Genomic DNA, 20,198 nt, shown 5'->3' on the forward strand with positions numbered 1-20,198 from the left:
CATTCTGGTGAACTCTGGCGCCCATACTACGGTTATTTCGGTTAATTATGCTTATTAATTTTATTAAGTTTTGAGTAATTTTATTTATATATCTTTATTCATGATTTTATTTATTATTATCATCAAAAAGTTACAACACACATTAAAAGTGCACATGAGCGGTTAAATTTATCCAACTAGCAATACGGACACATCGAAACCGACAATACAGTTTCGCTGAGAGGATATGGGGACCATAAGAAAGTAATGTACAAGAATTTAGGGGCCATTTCGAGCTGTAAGGTTCTGAAATAAACACAAAAACAGCTGGACATGAACAGCCCTGGTGACCAGCTGAGGCGAGCGTATTACCTTGAGCTGGCAGTTAACACATGTTCCTCTGAGAGAGCAGTCATGAATCTGGCTAATTTTGTAGAGTTTGTGCGAAAAAGGTTTCTCTTCTTCCCGTGAAATAACTTTGGAAGAAAAGGAGATGAGACGACATGTCATAGAACTAATTGAGAATGAAATGCTGTGTGGTTTCCGGAGAGGTCTGGTGCAGGTCTTTTGATTTGATACCCGTAGGCGACTTGCGTGTCGTGATGAGGATGAAATGATTATGAAGATGAACCAGGGGAATTAACCAATTATGGTTAAAATTACCAAGCCTGCCGGTAATCGAACCCAAGATCCCTGTGACCAAAGGCCAGCACGCTGACCATTTAGCCATGGAGCCGGAGCGGTGCAGCTCTTTTCTGGCATAGTGGGTGAGCTGCATGTACATACCAGCCCACCTGCCATTCTTAAATTTCTGGTAGTACCGGGAATCGAACCCGAGCCCCTGAGGACGGCAGCTAATAACACTAACAGTCACCCTACGGAGGCAGACAATTGAAAATCATCCCATTGGTTCCAGCGTTGTCTGGGAGTCAAGACTGGAGAGAAATAGTGATATCGAAAGTGACAGTCGAAGCAGCAACACCTCAACTCCACACCAGTGCCAGGTACGAGAAGTGTTACGGGGCCTCGAGTCTGATTCATGTCAATCGAGTGAAGCGACGTCGCAGTTACCTGACATACTACCAGTTACAGTCCACAGAAGAAAATGAAACACACCGTAGATCTTGCGTACAAGAGGAAAGCTGTATATTTATGGTTGAATAGGGAGGGGGGGTAAGAAGTGGCTTTCATTAACCACTGTTCGCAAAATTTGCATGCTGAACCACTACGACAACTTACATGTGGAAGAACGATTTAGAATCTACGTCAGTAAGTCCCGTTGAACACAAGAAACTGATGTACGAAAATCACTATTTTCGCTTCGCAGAAACAAGAAGGTTGAAGCGGAATGTTTGCGAAGAAGACCTGCAACTGTGCACCTTGGATAGATGAAGAGAGATCTCAATAGGGCAAAGTAATTTCAGTGCATCTACTGGTTGGTTGAGATGTTTCACAAAAATAGTACCGAATGAAAAGTAGAAAAATCATGAAATTAGTACCCGCCGCATATCTGAAAGAAGAAGATAAAGTCGCCAAGAAATGCGAAGGAGCACCTTATTCATTATACAATACAGATCAGAGTGGTTTCGTTCACGAACTAAAAGCGAAAAGGACTCTATCGTTTGTTGGTGAGAAACATACAGAAGCAGGTGCTCAATCAGTTAGTGCATTTACCCATTCGTACACATTTATGCCTACTGTTCGTATGACCGGTACACTTTTCCCGAAATTATTCATTGTACCACAGGAGACAACTGGAACTTCTGGTTCGAGAGTTTTGAAAGAAATGCTTAATTCCGAAAATATAATTACAACAGCCACAAAATTAGTGAAAATTTGGATAAAAGAACTGAAGTATTGGTTTAAAGAAATTTTCTTCCCAATCGCAGAAGACAGGTGTTTGCTACTGCTAGGTTCCCAGACTACTGATAGTGATAAATGCTGCTTTGAAGATATTCCTCCTCGCAAAAGTATACTGTAGAACGATGTTCTCCAGATGCCTCCCTGCACTACAGGGAAAATACAGCTTGTGAATGAGTTTTCTCCGTTTAACAGAAAGGCCTATTTTACCAGCTTGTGAGGACTTCCGGTTTTATGTTTATCGGAGAAACAGCATACTGTATTTAAAATGCAATCCTTCATACATTTTTAATTTTCTTCCCCATGGTTCAAGGAAAGCTGTAAAGAACAACGTGGCGTTAAAGTGCATATTCGTTGTGCGTGGTGCCAGAAATATTTGAGTTTTTATCATGCGATTAAATCACCTCATTTATCTGATTTCATATTCACTCCCTAACATTACAGTGCCCTTAGCGCGCGTTGACCTCCCAATTCGTTCTACCTCTCTCCAACACAACTGCAACTCCACTCCGCTGTGCGCCGCACCAGCAAGATATAAGGGTTGTCCAGTAGCTGCATTTTTAGCACGGAATTTGAATCAAGATTTCGACAACTTCCAGTTCGAAATGGCAGCTAAATTTTTGTAGGCTACATAGCCATGTTATGGTTTCCTATTCATCTCAGCGAAAATGTATCATCAGTTTCTATATGACCTTATCGATAGTTCCATTTAAGCACGCAAATTATTAATGGAGAACAACTTCTTACCAGAAGTTTTAAGATCATTACGTTATCTATTTCATTGATTGTAATTATTGTATTATACCACTACATAAAATGTTGCTTTTAAGAAAAGGAACACTAAGCCGGCCGGTTATATCAGAATACTAGACAACGGACTACGATTGGGAACACTGAACATTACGACATTAACAAACAAAGTGGAGGAAATTGTGGATGTAATGAAGGAGAGGAAAAGAGATACATTATGTTTGGCAGTGACAAGATGGAGAGGAGAAACTAATAAGAACTTAGGAATGGTTTCTGGTGGTACTGACGTGGGAAAGAAGAAGGAAGGGATAGTGGAGTAGGAGCAGTAGTGAGAAAGGGACTGAAAGTGGAACGTAAAGGAATAAGTGACCAAATTATGAATATAAAATTATTTGTAAAAGGAATGATCATGGAAGTTCTTCAGGTGTATTACCCTCAGGTAGGATGCACTCAGCAAGAAAAGGAAGATTTTGAGGATTTAATTGCAGAAAAAGTCAATGGCCAGCACATTTTAGTCATGGGCGATTTAAATGCCCAAGTAGGTATGGGCAGGAGGCTATACGAGAATGTGCTGGGTCCAGAAGGTGGAGGAAGGAAATTGCTGGAGTTTTGCAAGAGGAGTGGGTTGATGGTAGGAAACTCATAGTTTAAGATGAAGGAGAGCCACAAAAAACATGGCATAGCAGGATTGGTCACCGAAATCAGTTGTGGAATATATGTTCTGAGATGAAGAGGAACTAATGTTAAAAACTTCATATTTGGTCCGTATTGAAAGGAGATTAACACATAAAAAAAGAGAGTATAAATGATCCACCTTATATCAATACAAATTGTGTTGTTAATACAAAATCACAACATTTTATTAAGGACCGGTTTCGATGTCTTTGGACATCATCCTCAGCCATAACAGGTTAAATGAACAAAGATATATATCTTACAATACATATATTATCACATTATTAATGGTTTATATTCTGTATTGTAAGATATATATCTTTGTTCATTTAACCTGTTATGGCCGAGGATGATGTCCAAAGACATCGAAACCGGTCCCTAATAAAAATGTTGTGATTTTGTATTAACAACACAATTTGTATTAATATAAGGTGGATCATTTATACTCTCTTTTTTTATGTGTTAATGAAGAGGAACATCACAGATGTGAAGACAATACAATCAGTGGCCTTAGAATATGGCCACCGGCTATTGGTAATGAATTTCCGAATACCGAAAGAAAGAAAAAGTACAGAAGCCCAGGAAAGGAAATGGAAACTGAAAGAGAAAGAAACCAATGAAGAGTATCAAGAACTAATAAGGAATAAATTACCAACAGACGAACCAGGACAGGAGAGGAGGAAAGGGAAAGATCAAAAACTACATTAGTAAAAGCTTTGGAAACAACATGTGGAAGGATATGCGAAAGGAAGAAATTGAATAAGACATCATTGTGGAATTAAAGAGTGAAGGATGCATCAGGGAAGAAAAAACAAGTCCTTTCGGGTGTGGTTCCAAGAAAGAACACCAGAGACAAGAGTAGAATATATCAACAAACGGGTGGAAGCTAAAAAAGTAGTTACAGCCGAGAGGAGGAAGTGGATGGAGAAGTGGTCACAGATGATGGAGGAAGATAGGAAAGGCAATCGGAAAGTATTGTATGGAATGGTCAGAAATAAAATGAAGTGTAGGCAGAGTGAAGTGGACAGAATGGAGGATAAAAGAAGTAACCTAGTGGAGAAAAGGGAGGAAATTATACTAATCTGGAAGGAATATTTTGATGACCTACTGAATGTGGTTGGATTAAGTGAAGAATGTTATATTGAAGAAATTGATGACAGGTGTTATGAGAAAATGGAGGAGTTAATCTGGGCAGAAGTGGAGGAAGCTGTGAATAAGATGAAAATGGGAAAAGCACCAGGAGCGGATGCGCTAAGTGTGGAGACGATAAGAGCTGCAGGGGAAGTGGGTACACATTGGCTATACAGGATGATGCGGGTAGTGTGGAATGAGAAAAAAATTACCAGGAGATTGGAAGAAGGGTGTGATAGAACCCACCTTTAAGAAAGGAGACAAAAGAAAATGTCAAAACTACCGTGGTATAACCATGATGTCTCACTGTGCCAAGATATATGAAAAAGTACTAGGAAAGCGAATAAGAAAGGCAGTGGTAAATGAATTCTGAGAAGAATATTATGATTTTTGACAAGGAAGGTCAACTATTGACGTGATATTCACAGTGAGGGAGCTACAAGAACGGCACTATGAGTACGGGGAAGATTTTGTGATGGCATTCATGGACATGGGAAAGGAATATGACAGTGTCCATAGAAACAAGGTATGGGGAGCTATGAGAGTAAAAGTAGTAAATGAACAGATAGTGACGTGGGTGAGAAATATGTATGTTGGAGAGAAAGCTGTGTCAAAGACGGAAGTGAAAGAACTGGATGGTCAAAGTTAACAAATGATGAAAAGCAAGGAAGTGCCCTCTCACCTCTACTATTTAAAGTGGTAATGGATGACTTAATATAGAAGGTAGCACAGACCATTGGAGAAAGAAGAATGAATGCAGTGTTGATTGCAGATGATCTTCTAATATGGGGAAACAGCGAGAGTGATGTGCAGGGAGAGTTAAATATATGGGAGGAATGAAGTTCTCAGCACAAAAGAGTGAAGTGCTGGTAACAAAACGAAACAAGAACTGAACGTACAATGCCATGAAATTAGTAGGGAAGCAGTTGAAAAGAGCCTAAAACTTTAAGTAGTTGGGAAATGTAATTGAAAAATGCAAGAAAAAGGATGGAAATCAATGAAAGAGGAAGGTGTGCAAATGGATTCTTTAAGCGTGTGGGAGGATGATGCGGAGATGTAAAGGAATTATCTAAAATAATTATTTTGTGGCGATTTTAACGTTTGGATCAGAATCACGGATGATGGAGAGGGATAAATGTAGAATACATGCAGTGCAAATGAAGTTTCAGAGGTGTCGAGTAGGTTTAACCAGAATGGACAAAATAAGAAATGAGAGAGTTCGGGAAATGAGGTACTTGTGCAGGAAAAGATAGAAAAATCAAGGCTGCAGTGGTATGGAGATGTTAAGAGAATGGGATAAGAGAGGATACCAAGAAAAAATGTTGTAAATGGAGTTGAAGGGAAGGAGACCTCGAGGAAGACCGACGGACAGATGGCTGAAAGGTGTGAAGAAGAGAGAACTAGACGACAGTGAGAGAAGAGAAGTGGTGGATGGAGCGCCTTATGTTCCAAACAGACCCAGCCTGTGGTTGGAAACTGCTCCAGATGATGATGATGATGATGACAACTGCATGGTTCAGTATGGATGTTGAGGAAACTTGAGCTCTCTACAATTGGTCTTTACAGAAATGAGACAGCAAATGTAGCCTACTGGTTCAGTGTGGCTCCTCCAACTTTATACCGTGTGGTGGGAAACAGCGTGAACTGGCCTTATGAGCGTCAGAACGTTGGTCATACCGATAAAGAATTTGAAAAAATAGATATCTCGCACCGTTGTCATATCAGCTGCTGAAATGGGCCTATTGGATAGCTTCGCGGGCGAATTCAAATGGGCTTTGTGAGGCGGTGTTGCGAAATCTGCACATGTCTTAAAACTGGCTTGAAAGAACCAATCGAAGAAGGCCATGTGAGTCCAAGTCCACTGTCCTGCTGCTTAACGAACACTACCGAGAGTGACCGATCGCCCAGCAGCTAACAATATCAACAAACACAATCACATCGTAGCGTACTTGTTATGGAGTGATCGTCGCAGCATGGAGGTCCGTCTTCAAATCCCTCTTCCAGGCCAAGGTTTTTCTTCAGTTTGTGCTCTTAAGCCACGTGCAGGTTTAACAAACGGTCTCACAACGCCCACTTGAATTCGCCCGCGAAACTATTCCATTGGCTGAATTCAGCTGGTGATAAAATGACAGTGATGCGAGATACAGATTTTTTCAAATGATTTTCAGTACGAGCGAACTTCTACGCTCATATACAGAGTTCACGTTAGACCACCCTGTGTGCCGACTCGGTTCAATATACGTCTCATATATTGAATTTAAAAAAAGGAAATTTCAATACAATAAAAGGCGTACCTTGCCACCTACAAAATATCCTCCATTTTCTTTGACTCTAGCATCAAGTTTGCTGAGGAATTGTGGCACTGTCTCCTTTACAGCAATCTCCTTTTTCTTCTGCTTGATCGCCTCATCCGGCTCGTAGTAATATGCTGAAACACCTGGAAGAGAGAATCAACACTGCTGCTATCTGTAATGCCTCAGAGGGGATGAAAGGGGGATACAATAATAAGTAAACAATCTCATGTCACAAAATACAGAATTATACTTGAGCTCCACAGAGTTTCGTAAGTACATGGATTTGCCCTTTATATTTTCACTTGGGTGAAAACAGCCTAGTTCTTTCTTCAACTAGTTCCTTCTCCTATTCATGTTTCTGTCTTTCCACGTAATTATGTAGCTTTTAACAGGTAATGTCGGCAAGACCTTTTGAATGTGGTTAATGAATTACTGTCCCTGACACTGAATGACAAGGAAGTATCAAACAGGTCACATTAAATATGTAAAAGCGGCAAGCGGGAGTGTTTACAGGTTTGAAAAGAGAAGAGAAAGTAAATTTAGAGGAAATATGCTGAGATGAGTCGGTTAGTACTTTGTGTATTAAAACAAGTATGTAATATTTACATTTTTCATCGGGTGTTAGGCAGTTAAATTCTTGATAGTAAGGCGTTGTATGCACATCATCACTAGAGTTAACAATGAACCTAAGGCAACAGTTGAAAGCTCGCTGCAGTTTCATCCTTTGTTCCTTAGTTGCTTTCTATAAGATGGAATACGTCTACTGTGGCTCACACGTAGGAACTTCCGAGAGCCGACAATGATTATTTGTGTTTCCGATGGTTTTTGTGTGAATCTTGTTTCATCGTGCGTATTCGGTTAGTTGTTTCAAGTCAGCATTAACGCTGTGTTCACCAAGTGATTATTTATTTATTTATTTATTTATTTATTTATTTATTTATTTATTTATTTATTTATTTATTTATTTATTTATTTATTTATTTATTTATTTCAATGAGTCCCAACAGAGTTTTCCTCTATTATTAGACCCTGTGCTATATGTACTGAACTGGTCGAAACCAGGTTAAAATTATGATATGAATACTAACACAAACTACTACTACATTACCCTAACTATTTGTATGAAACACGTGATAAAATGTAAGTAACCTGTAAACAAGAGGTTACGTAACCAAAAAGCAGAAACATACGGCAATTGGCAACCACAGCAACTTGGCAAATAATCTAAATTAGAAAAAAATGGTTACGATACCCGTAAACATTAGGTTATGTAACAAAAGGAAAAGAAAAGGCAGCCTGGTGTTGACCCACTTCTTGTCGTTCATCTGACTGAGTCAAATTGTCTGGTGTTACGATGCACCAATACAAGCTGACCCTATCAAAACATTACAAACAATTGAATGCACATTGTCCACCTTTCTATTCGGTACTGTCTTCCTTTCTATTTAAATTCCGAACCGCCTGTGCGACTACGTAATAACATCTTGCTCTTCCAAAGCCTATTATTATATACATTGTTATATCCCTAACCCACTAAGTTATTCACTTTTCTTGAACAAATTTTTTTGACTGCACTTAAAAACTTGTTCAAGTTTCCTCCAAAGTTCCACTCTTCCTATATCCACGCTAAAATTTTTGTTCATCACTTTGTCTGCACTTTGCTGTCTAGTACTTAACAAATTTGCCCTTAACTTCTCTGTTTCCTTGCAAAACCTACTAAATGTACAACATTCGTCTTATTCCCACACAAAATACGTTCCGAGCTTTCTTTACTCCTAATTCATCCCTTGTTTTATATAACCCTATAAGCCACCATATTAAACCTCCTTTCATCGTTCTACCCCCATATCTTATATTTATCTTGGAGAGTTGAAACTCCTGATAAAATAAACTAAGCGAAGCTCTATTCCTACATTCTTCTATCAGAATTTGCATTTGTGTATCTTTGGCTGCTACTACCTTTTCCCTTCCATATCTCGAACCAGATATAACCCATACCCATATTATCGACATGGGTTTTAATTTTTGACAACCAACTCTCAGCATACATACCTTTCAATTATTGCTTGTAAGCTTCTTGCAGCACACAACCACCCTCTCCTCGTTTCAGTCGCGTCTAATATTTCAAAACTCTTTTAACGCATTCCACTTCTAAATACTTGCCGCATATTAATAACGCCCCCACATTCACTGTACACTGTGGTAGTCTCATAACCGTCTTACTAAATTTGTAAATAATTTGATTTCAAATATCCCTTTTCTCTTCTAGTCCACATGATTTTGCCCCATATAAAACTCTACTTAATACTAATGTCTTTAACACTATTCTCATTACCTTATAATTTATCCCTGGGTACTTGGCCTCTAGAATTTTAATCACCGAAAGGGCTGCAAACCCTCTCTATTAACTTTCTTAATATGATCATCCCATCCTCCTCTTCTATTTATCAGCATTCCTAGATACTCTGACTTCTCAACTTATTATATTCTCTTTCCCTGTATCATACATTTCCTTCCATTTTCCTCCTCCTACTCTTGCGTATAATTAACACCTTCGATTGATTACAATTAATTTTCAGTGTCCATTTCTTTGCGTATTCCGAAGTCTCATTCAAACTTCCCTGAAAGCCCCCTCCTGGTAAATCCATTAATATTATATCGTCTTGGAATATCAATCCTGGAATCTCTAGTTTGTGTACTACCGATACTGCTCAATTTTCTCCTCCGTGCCCTTCCAGTATGTCATTTATGAATAATAAAAATAATATCCGCGTTAATTTACAATCTTTCTTTAACCCAATCTTGCAGTCTATCGACCTACTAATTAGATTCTCTTCTAGTTTAATACAACAATATACATTCTGGTAAATCGCCTCAATCGCGCGGATCATCTTTCTTGAAACTCCCATCCTGCCTAATTTTTCTATTAGCGCTTTTCTGCTCAACGTGTCAAATGCTTTTTCGAAATCTATGGCTGCTAGATATACACTGCTTATTTCCCTGTTCAGGTATCTTTCTATTATCATCCGTTGCTCGCCTCCACTTTCTAAATCCACCTTGAAACATAGATAATATCGAGTTCTCATCGGCCCAATTCCAAAGCCTATTTACCAAGACTCCTGTGTAGATCTGCTCAGTGAGTCTAGTAGACTTATCCCTCGGTAGTTGTTTGGAATGTTTTTGTTTCCTTTCCTTTTGTATATTGGGTAAATAATTCCAAATTCCGACTCTTTTGGTACTATACCACCATTACCACCATTGAAAATCCTGTTAAATAATTTTACTATTCTCTCCCACACCTGGCTGTATTTACTTATTTCTTTCCAAAATAAATTGTTTATACCATTTCCCCCCACTGAACTAATCCTATGTTTACCTATCACCGGGGGGGATTTCCTTATCGACTTCATATATGCTTACTTCTATATTTCTCCATACGCCCCTCCTCCCTTCCCTATACCCCCATTTTTCCTTCTCTCCTAATAATTCGCTGAAGTATATCACCTACTGGTCGTAATCAATACTCGACTTGACGTACCTCTTCCCTCCTTTATTAATTTTATTAATTCTTTCCGAATTTCTCTCCGTTTGGTTCACCCTGCATTCTCTATTTATTAACTCTGCTTTTTCCTTCATCCATAGCTTCTTCCTCTCAACAATTTTAAATTTGTATTCTTTCCTTAATCTTAAAAAACTTCTCTTTCTTCATTCCTTCCGTTTGTTCTATAATCTTTTAACGCCTTAATCACTGTTCTCCTTAATACCTCACATTGCATATTATACCAGCCTCTCACCTCTCTCTTCTCTCTTCTACTACTTTGATCTATCCGCGCAACCCTCTTTATTGGATATTCAGTTAGCTCCAATGCCCTATCAATATTAGTTTCCATCAATGCCACTTCCCAACGACAGCTAATTAATTGTATCTCTTTTTCTACGAGGTCATCTAGTTCCCGTTTTGTATACTCTGTCGATTTATTTTAATGTAACTTCTACCCTTCTCTAAAATCATATTTATGTCTCCCTCCCTTGTCTCCTCTATACTTCTCTCTATGCACACCCATACTGGTGCCAGTCTCTATCCTTTTGATTTTCCCTAACATGTCTTACGAACTCAATATTAAGTCAATAAAACTTCCCCCCTGAGCCGTAATACAAGTCAGTTTTCCTGCTTTGTCCCCCTCCCAGCAACCATTTAAAATGAAGAATTTTCCTACCTCGCAGAATTCCAGGAGTAACTATTTATTTCCTTATCATTACTTCTTCCTCCCTTTGTTGTCATCTCGTCTTTCTTACTGGGCTTCACTCACCTATTATGGCATTCCAGTCTCCCAGTAATAATATACTATCTTCTTCATACTTCCCTCTAATAATACTAGTTTCTAATAATAACTCATCAAAAATTTATAATTAGCTTATAGGGATCCCTTGGGGTGACCGTAAGTATAAGCCAAGCACACCCTTCTCTCTCTCCTTTTCGCCCTCCCCATGTTAAATCTTAACAAAACTACTTCTTCCAAATCACTCTATATACCCTCTACTAATTCACTGATCTCTCCTTTAATTAATACCACTATTTCCCCGGGCAGTACTTTTCTTGACTTATATTTAACTGTAACCCCCCGCCCCCAACTTATCTCCTTTCCTATCTCTAGCCACGTTTGCAAGAGTGTCACAATGTGAAAATTTTCCAGCATTTTTTTACCTCTGTATACCTATTTTACTTAACAAACCTTCAATATTTGTAAAACCTACCTTCCAATCTAGTTAAAACTTATTCTCCCTTTTTTCTCCGTTTCCTTCTTTATTTTTGCTTCTCGTTACTATCTCCCTCGGTCCTTCTACCTCCATTCCTTCAAGCTTTGACACTTTTAGCGTGCCCTTTCCTTTCCTTTCCTTTCCTTTCCTTTCCTTTCCTTTCCTTTCCTTTCCTTTCCTTTCCTTTCCTTTCCTTTCCTTTCCCTTTCTTCTATACCTTTATATCTCACAGATCCTTTAGACTCCTACTTCTCCCTTTCTCGATAGTATCTCTGCCTTTCTTTTCATCCCTAAAACCATCACTTCCCTTATTATGTTCTTGTCCGCTTAACTCTATATTTGAATTTTCTTAAGAAACACTCTCCAACCCCGCTTCCTGTGTCCTCGTATTTGATCCCACCCTGCACTGACCACTTTACCCTTCATTTGATTCAGTTCTTACCTCGCCACCTCGCTCCTCTTGATCAGCAACCTGCCTTCCATCTTTCCGTGATACCAGGTCCTCCTCCCGTTTAAGCGTCTCTTCCATAACTTTCAATTCTGCCATCGTCCAGACACGCCGCCATTTACCGTTAGATACAACGAACTATTCTCAAGTTCTCACTCCCTTCTCTTCCCATGTCTCTCTCGTCCCAAATTTTTCCTCTTGTGAGTTACTTGCATTTCTTAGTACTATTTCCGTCATTAAGGTAGATAACAACTTAACATTAATTGATCTACACCCTTTCATTTTACCTACCCTCTCAGCTTCATCTATGTCTACTGCGTAAAAATTAATTTTCACTTTGTTTTGGACAACGTCCACCACTTTGTATATGTCTACGTTCTTCTCAATCCCTTCTTCCTGCAGACCGTATATGTACATACATGTCTTCATCCTTTCTTGACTGATAGCTTCCGTCTCCTTCCTCAATATAGACATCTCATTTTCCAAGTTTTTAACTTTCTCTCTTAAAGTCTCAATTTCTTTCTCATCACTTCCTAACGTTTTCACTGTCTCTTCCATTTTGTTTTGACACCATTCCTTCATAATTCTGAATTCGTTAACTTGGTATTGTATCATTTCCTTTATCCGTTCAAAAGAGCCGTTTCCTTTAATTTCTCTCACCAGAGGTGGTCTAATATTCTCCACGTCTTCCCAGCTGATGTTGCCACTAGCAAATGGACCGGGTTCCAACTCCACGCCCCCGATAACCAGTAGAATGGTTATCACCGACGCCACTAACAGCACCTCGCCCATCTTCCCCTGAACTCCCTTGCTTGTCGTCCGTATCGTAGTCTTCTTCAAGCTCTGCTACCAGCTCCGGATTGCCGCCCGGTATTGCTCGACCCCCACCATGCCTCTCCTCACTCGCCACTCCACATGTCCGCACCTGTTCGTTCATTCTGCAGTGGCTATACCGTGTACCTTTCCAATGTACTTTTATGCAACCCGCAATATTAATTCCGTCCTGGAAACCGCTGCCCTGTCGGCATGCTGAGACTACACAACCGGATATCCTGATATTTACCGCCACACCATGAGAGGACGCCGTAATATTATACTCGTATTAAACAGTGGAAGGCATGCGTGTGCCTTCTAGATCATATGAACCTGACAAACCGGCGAAACACTAAATTGATATTGTGACCGCAATAAACCTAATACATGCTATAAGATGCTCACTGTGCCCTATGGAACCGTAGCGTACTTGGTAAAAGCGCGGCGGAGGGGCTTACGTGTGAGTTGGAATGTTTGAGTCCGGAGCGAAGATACCATAATGTTTAAATATTTGTATAATACGTACCGCACGAAATGTAAGATCAATGCCCGATTTCATGCAAATTGGATGTAAATGAATGTGTTTGTGGCCCTAAGAAGGGCCGAATAGTTAGCAGCCGGACACACAGGACCGGAAATAATATGAACGCAACTGCCCTGACAATGATTTATCGCAGCAAATGCTCGATGTCATGACCATTTTGATCTATGCACATTCGGGCCCAGTGTCCAATAGATAGTCTTGCACGCTGAAGTATTCTAGGTGTAATTGCTCTGCAGGCGTTCGTGATGACTTGCCGGAGCTGGTCGGGGTTTTCCGGCGCTTGAGTGTAAACGACGTTCTTCAAATGCCCCTTCAAGAAGAAGTCTGACGGCCTTATATCCGGTGATCTGGTGGGCAAAGGAATAGGGCCTTCTCGTTCTATCAATTCCCCTGGCAGTTGCTCGTTCAGAAGGTTACGAACGGGCAAAGTCGAATGTGCTGGAGCTCTATCCTGTTGCAACCACATCGTCAAATGATCGTGCAAAGGCACATCCTCCAGCAGCAGAGGGAGTTCCTGACGCAGAAAGTGCAGGTAGTGTGGGCCAGTCCAATGGTACTCAAAGAAATAATGTCCAATCAGGTAATCCCCCAAGATTCCACACCAAACATTCACTCCCCATCGTACTTGATTGGTCGCCTGTCTCATCCAGTGAGGATTGTCCGGGCTCCAACAGTGCATGTTGTGGCGATTGATGTTCCCATTTTTGTGGAAGCTCGATTCGTCCGAGAACAAGATGTCCGATACGAATGCTTCATCATTGTCCTGCCTGCCGAATAGCCAACGACAGAACTCCATTCGAGCTTCGAAATTCTGCCCATGGAGCTCTTGGTGTACTTCAAGATGGTATGGGTGAAATTTATGTTCATGCAGTATTCGCCAGACGGACGGCTGGCTGGTGTTCGCCTGTTGTGCAATCGCCCTTGTACTGATGTGTGGATTATTACGAGCTGCCTCCATAACGGCCTCTTCTGTTCCACCCGATCCAACGATCCTATCGCAGACTTGTAGCTTCTTGGAAATCATGCCTGTTGTCCTTAGGCGTCTTCCAACACGGCGAAATAATTCTAATGTTGAAGACGGCACACACAGGTACAGAGTCCACGAGCCGGACGAATTAACAAATTGGGGTTAAAATCCCCGAGCCGGCTGGTAATCGAGCCCGGGACTCTTCCTCCAAAGACCAGCACGCGAACCATTTGGCCATAGAGTCGGATAACAATGTACAGTCAACCACACAAAACAAGTCCGGCAAAAAATACTTCATTTTAGACCTGCACTATCTGTTCATCCCATCTCAAAGCAGTGTCGTCTTCTGTAAGAACAAATTTTGTGTGTTTGTGTGTATATAGGAAGAACAACAGGCAGATCGGCTTTATGAAAGATAAGCTCTCTAAGGAACAACATATTATTTTAGTACCAAATACATCATCTTACCTATTATAAGATCAACGATGGTGTCAACAACAGCATCAATCTCCAAGTCCTCCAAATCGTCTTTCCCAGCAAGGCCGACTAGTTTTGCCACGTAACGAGTAATAGCAACTGCTTGAGTGATCCGTTTTCCATCAATGTCAATATAGGGAAGCAATCCATAAGGTGTAGCTGTGGAGAGAAAAAGTTTTTAAGTGACAGGCTTTATTTTGGAGACATGTTTATAAGAAGCTTACTGAATATAGTATACAAGATAGTTGCTGCAGGATGTTCAGCCAAAAATTAGTACCTTATACTTACATTAACAGAAAATCAAACAATTAAATAAACTTTAGAAAGAAGACAATCGCGTACACATTTCTCATTTTGTGATTAAATATCGTCATCTGTCGTTCATTGCAATAATAGGCTTTCTACTGGCTGGAATTAAGGTCAGGGTTGAACACCTTAGCCGTGGAAATTCTGGACTTGAAATCAAAATTTCTTTGTTCGAACCCCACTATCGGCAGCCCTGAAGATGGTTTTCCGTAGTTTCACATTTCCACACCAGGAAAATGCTAGCGCTCTACCTTAATTAAGGCCAAGTCCGCTTCCTACAAATTTCTAGGCCTTTCCTATCACATAGTCGCCAAAAGACCTATCTGTGACATTGCGACGTAAAGCAGATGTATTCGTGTCGGTGACGCCAGGAAAGGAAAGTGCTAGGAGTGGGAAGGAAGCGCCCGTGGCCTCAATTAAGGTACAGCCCCAGCATTTGCCTGGTGTGAAAATAGTACATGTCAGAAAACCACCTTCAGAACTGCCGATGGTGGGATTCGACCCCAAACTCACCTCGACGCGGCTGTAACCTAACGGCCTACTTTCTCAGTAAATCGTTAGATCTACAAACATGCATTATTTGATATAAAATTAATTCCTGGACAACAAAACGCATTCAGGACACTTCACCTTTCAAAAGACTTTAATCCTCGATACAGGGAATGTTGTTCAAATTCGGAAAAGCCTCGGGAAAAAAAGGGACAGGCAGCTACTGCGCTAACGACGAGACCCGGGTCGGCTCTGCAAGTTTTGTAAGGAGAGAATGGTTGATCTTATAGCAGACTCAAAGAGGGATTGAACAAGTCTGGGTATCACGGCATGACCTCGCTAACGTGTATATTTCACAAACCTCAAGCTCTTAAACCAGGAGTTAAAAGGTATGATTTATACCAACATCTCCAAACCGTCTCAATAGTACAGAAAAAATCTTGAATTTCTTGAAAATTCAAAGTAAATATATTTATTTTCAAGATGGAGAAGAGAAATGAAAATTCAAACTGATCGGGACCCAATAGAATATTCTGAGCTATGTAAGACCTTAAGAAGAGAAATGAAAGCTGATATACTGAAGTTCAATGAAAAAAACCTTAAGAACAAGCGTGGAGAACAAGACAAGTTTAAAGGCAGCTAAACGTAAGCTCGCAATTGGTAAAAAAATCAGATCATAGCAATATTGATGGAGACAATGGTCGAATTACTGAAAAAGAGGAGATTTTGAATTTTATTAGAGACCTGACCTAAAAAGTGTAACTAAAGTTCCAGATATACTTCCTTCGGAAGTCAGATATGCTAGAGACGACATGAAGAAAGGAACTGTTGCCGGTGATGATGATCTTTCTGTTGATATTCTGAAGCTTACAGGTGATGAAACAGTAAAGCACTTGGCTAAACTCTTCACTTCTTGTTTACATAATGCTTCAATCCCAGCATCATGGAATAAAGCAAAGGTAGTATTATTGCATAAAAATGTAGTATTCACAATATCCAAAACTATCGCCCTATAAGCTTGCCCTCTGTTTTGTACAAACTTTTTATGAAGATCTTGTTACACAGAATCAGCTCTACCCTGAAATCCACCCAGCCAGTTGAACAAGCGGGATTCCGCAGCAGCTTTAGCACAATGGACCACATTCTGGCTCTACGTGAAGTGATTAGCAGAGCAAATGAATACCAGATGCCTCTGTGCATAGCCTTTGTTGGTTTTGAAAAGGCATTTGATACAATCTGATGACATTGCATTACTGGCAAATGACAATGACGAACTCGAGACATTAGTTACTGATCTTGCCATGGAATGTCAGTCAGTCGGCTTGAAGATGAACCTTTCCAAAACAAAAGTCATGTCCAACAAGCGGGTCACGGCAGGAATTGTGAACATCAAAAACATGCCGTTACAGAAGGTCAATTAATATATCCATCTGGGCCAGTTGATGAATATGAAAGGTGATATAAGACCAGAATTTTTTCGACGCATTAAGCGTATGGATGGCAGGCGTATGGAAGAAACTCAACTGTCTTCAGGTCAAATATCCCAGTAAATCTGAAGAAATAGTTTATGATCAGTGCATTCCACCTGTGCTGACTTATGCCTGTGAGACCTGGACACTGCACGAATTTACGAGAGGGATTTTCCTATGCAATGAGGTGCATTGGGAAAGGTAAGAAATCAGGACAGGTATTTTGTTCCATTATGAACCTGCCACCCCCATCAAGTACATTTGTTAAAAACAACAACGTTTTTATTTTCATTGAAACCTGTTTCCTTGGGTTGTGCGGTAAATGCAGCTAAAGAAGCCAAGCTTCTAAATGACAATAGTAGTCATGTTGTTGTTGCTTGTGGTGGAAGCTGGCAAAAACGTAGTCATACATCACTGAATGGTGTTTTAAGTATAACATCTGTAGATTCTGTGAAAGTATTGGATGTAGAATGCCTGACAAAGTACTTCCATGGTTGTGCTCTAACCGAGAATGTGAAAATGTGAAAATAATTTTGTTGGGCCTAGTGGTCACATGGAGGCTGCAGGTGCTGTGGCAATGTTCAAACGTTCTTGGTGTGAGCGAGGTTTGAGATATGTGAAGTACCTAGGTGACGGTGATTCCAAGGGAGTAATATACACTGACTGAGCAAATGTCATGGGATAGCGTAGCACTGATGCGCAGGTGTGTTGTCTGCGCACCATACGCCCCCTGTGCCAGCGGCAGTTGAATAGGAAACCTTGTGAGCAGTGGCTATGCATGTGACAGGTGTAACATAGAACGTCGTCGTAAGCTGACACCGTTCGAACGGAGTATGGTGGTCGGTGCCCGACGGATGGGAAGTGCGATTTCGGATGTGGTGCGGGAATTCGGCTTCACACGATCAAACGTGTCCATGGTGTATTTTGAATGGTTGAATGCTGGTGTCAACGTCCACAACAGACGAACGGCCGGCCGTCCAGCTACCCTCGATGACCGTGACCAGCGACGTCTGAGACGGATTGTCAATAGTGACAAACGGGCAACCGTGCAACAAATCACGTCTCCCAGTGGACAATCCGTAGAAACATGAGTTCTATGGGGTATGGGAACCGGCGCCGCACACGGGTGCCACTGTTAACCCAACGTCATCGGACCCAACGACGCGCATTTGTCGCCAGTCACCAGGGATGGACACTGAATCAATGGCATGACGTGATATGGTCGGACGAATCACGATTTCAACTGCACCATACCGATGGGAGGCACCGTGTATGGCGCAGACCACATGAAGCGATGGATCCCGCCTGTCTCGAATGTGTGGTCCAGGGCGCTGGTGTCTCTGTTATGGTCTGGGTTGCATTTTCCTGGTATGGAATGGGTCCCCTTGTTGTTCTGGAAGAGACTTTGAATGGTACGCGGTATGTTGAGCTGCTCGGAGACCATCTCCACCCATTTATGGCCTTCCAGCGCCCAGACAGTTCTGCGGTGTTTCAAGATGATAACGCGCCGCCACACACTCCCATGTCGCCCGGGAATGGTTCCAGGAACATGCAGCGGAGGTCTAACGACTGCCATGGCTACCCAGGAGCCCCGATATGAACCCTATCGAGCATATCTGGGATGTCCTGGAACGCAGGCTCTGTGCCATGAATCCTGCACCCACGAACAGATCAGCATTGGCGGCCGCTCTGCAAACGATTTGGTGTCAGCTGCGTCCAGAGGACTACCAGGGACTTGTCGACTCACTTCCACGGCGTCTCACTGCAGTTCGCAGGGCCAGAGGAGGCCCCACACGCTATTAAGTGACTATCCCATGACATTTGCTAAGTCATTGTAAGTAAATTACCGTAAACCATATGGAGACAATGTAAAAATTGAAAAACTTGAGTGTGTTGGCCATGTGCAAAAGAGGTTAGGGACTAGGCTTAGGAAGCTGAAGAAAGATTGGGTAATCAGAAACTTTCTGATGGCAAGTCATCAGTGGTCGAGGGAGGTTATCTGATGCAGAAATGGGTAAGCTGCAGATGTATTTTGGGCTTGCTATATGAATAAATACAGGAAATGTTCAAGCAATGAAACAAGTCATAAAAGCAGCATTATACCACAAACTGTCAAGAGACGAAGAACCAAGAAATGACCTGTGTCCAGAAGGTGTGGATTCATGGTGCGGCTTTCAGAAAGAAAATGCAGGGGGGCCTGAAAACCGCCATAAGAACTCACTTCTATTGGCTGTTTTGAATGTCATAAAAGCCTGTATATAAGGAACTTAGTGATGACACTCTGTTGTCTACATGTTTACATGGTGGCACACAGAATGTTAATGAAAGTTTTAATCACTGTATCTGGCAACGCATTTCAAAAACGGAATTTGTAGGCTTCAGAACCCTTCAAATAGTTGTATTGGCTGCAGTGATATGTTTCAATGAGGGCATGATATCAAGGAAATATGTTCTTGAAGGCATGGGTATCGAGTCTGGGGCAAACATCTTGAAGGCGATGAGGGACTTTGACAGTGAGCGTGTGAAAAAATCCCAAAAAGGAAGTGCAGAATCCACAAGGATGGTAGAATTAAAAGAAACGTTGCTTTCCTCACCAAGCCAGAAGTTGCTATTACATATCAGTATGCCAAGCCCACTGAAATGCATGCAACAACCGACTCTATGAGCAACATTCTCATACCATTCATAGCAGGGACTGGCTGCAGAAGGAATGGCATTACTAGTATCGCTCATACCTCATTCACTTTCATATTGTCTAAGCCAAGGATAAGACAGAGACAGACCTATGAAAGTAACAAAATTGCTCTAGCCTATACCAGTAGACATAGTGTACTGTAAACACTAAGTCCTGCCAGCAAAGGCGCCGAAAAAATCAATTCACTGATAAGTTAATCAGGAAAAATCCGCAACCATTAAACCTAAAGACTTGAAATTTGGAAAGCATTTTACTTTCTCCGATTACAGATTTCCTAGGAACATGTTTCTTTGAAAATCGACCCGCAAGGGTTTGGGGGCAGGGTTAAAATTCGAAACCTAGGAAAAACAGCAGAGTGGGGTATCAGATGAATGAAAGAATTTATACATTACAAAATTTATTTGGAATTTGATCAGAATCGTGGCCGGGGGGGGGGGGGTGGGAGTTACCAAGACAGGAGAGGCTGGGAGGGGGGGGGAGATAGAAAATTGAAACTTAGGAAATATGGCCAAGTAGGGTATTATATGAAAGAGCTTAGTTTGT

General features: G+C 41.1%; 1 protein-coding gene across 1 annotated transcript in view; it reads right to left on the bottom strand.

The window, feature by feature from the left end:
* Window positions 1-20,198, bottom strand: part of LOC136879388 (glutathione S-transferase) — a 35,786-nt gene that overhangs the window by 1,631 nt on the left and 13,957 nt on the right. Inside the window, exons 2-3 of the mRNA XM_067153204.2 lie at window positions 14,688-14,855; window positions 6,690-6,832 (exon numbers count right to left, since the gene is read on the bottom strand). Coding sequence (XP_067009305.2) covers window positions 6,690-6,832; window positions 14,688-14,855 — 311 coding nt within the window. The remainder of the gene's footprint in view (window positions 1-6,689; window positions 6,833-14,687; window positions 14,856-20,198) is intronic.

This window comes from Anabrus simplex, chromosome 8 (assembly GCF_040414725.1).
Source record: "Anabrus simplex isolate iqAnaSimp1 chromosome 8, ASM4041472v1, whole genome shotgun sequence".
Lineage (NCBI taxonomy): Eukaryota > Metazoa > Arthropoda > Insecta > Orthoptera > Tettigoniidae > Anabrus > Anabrus simplex.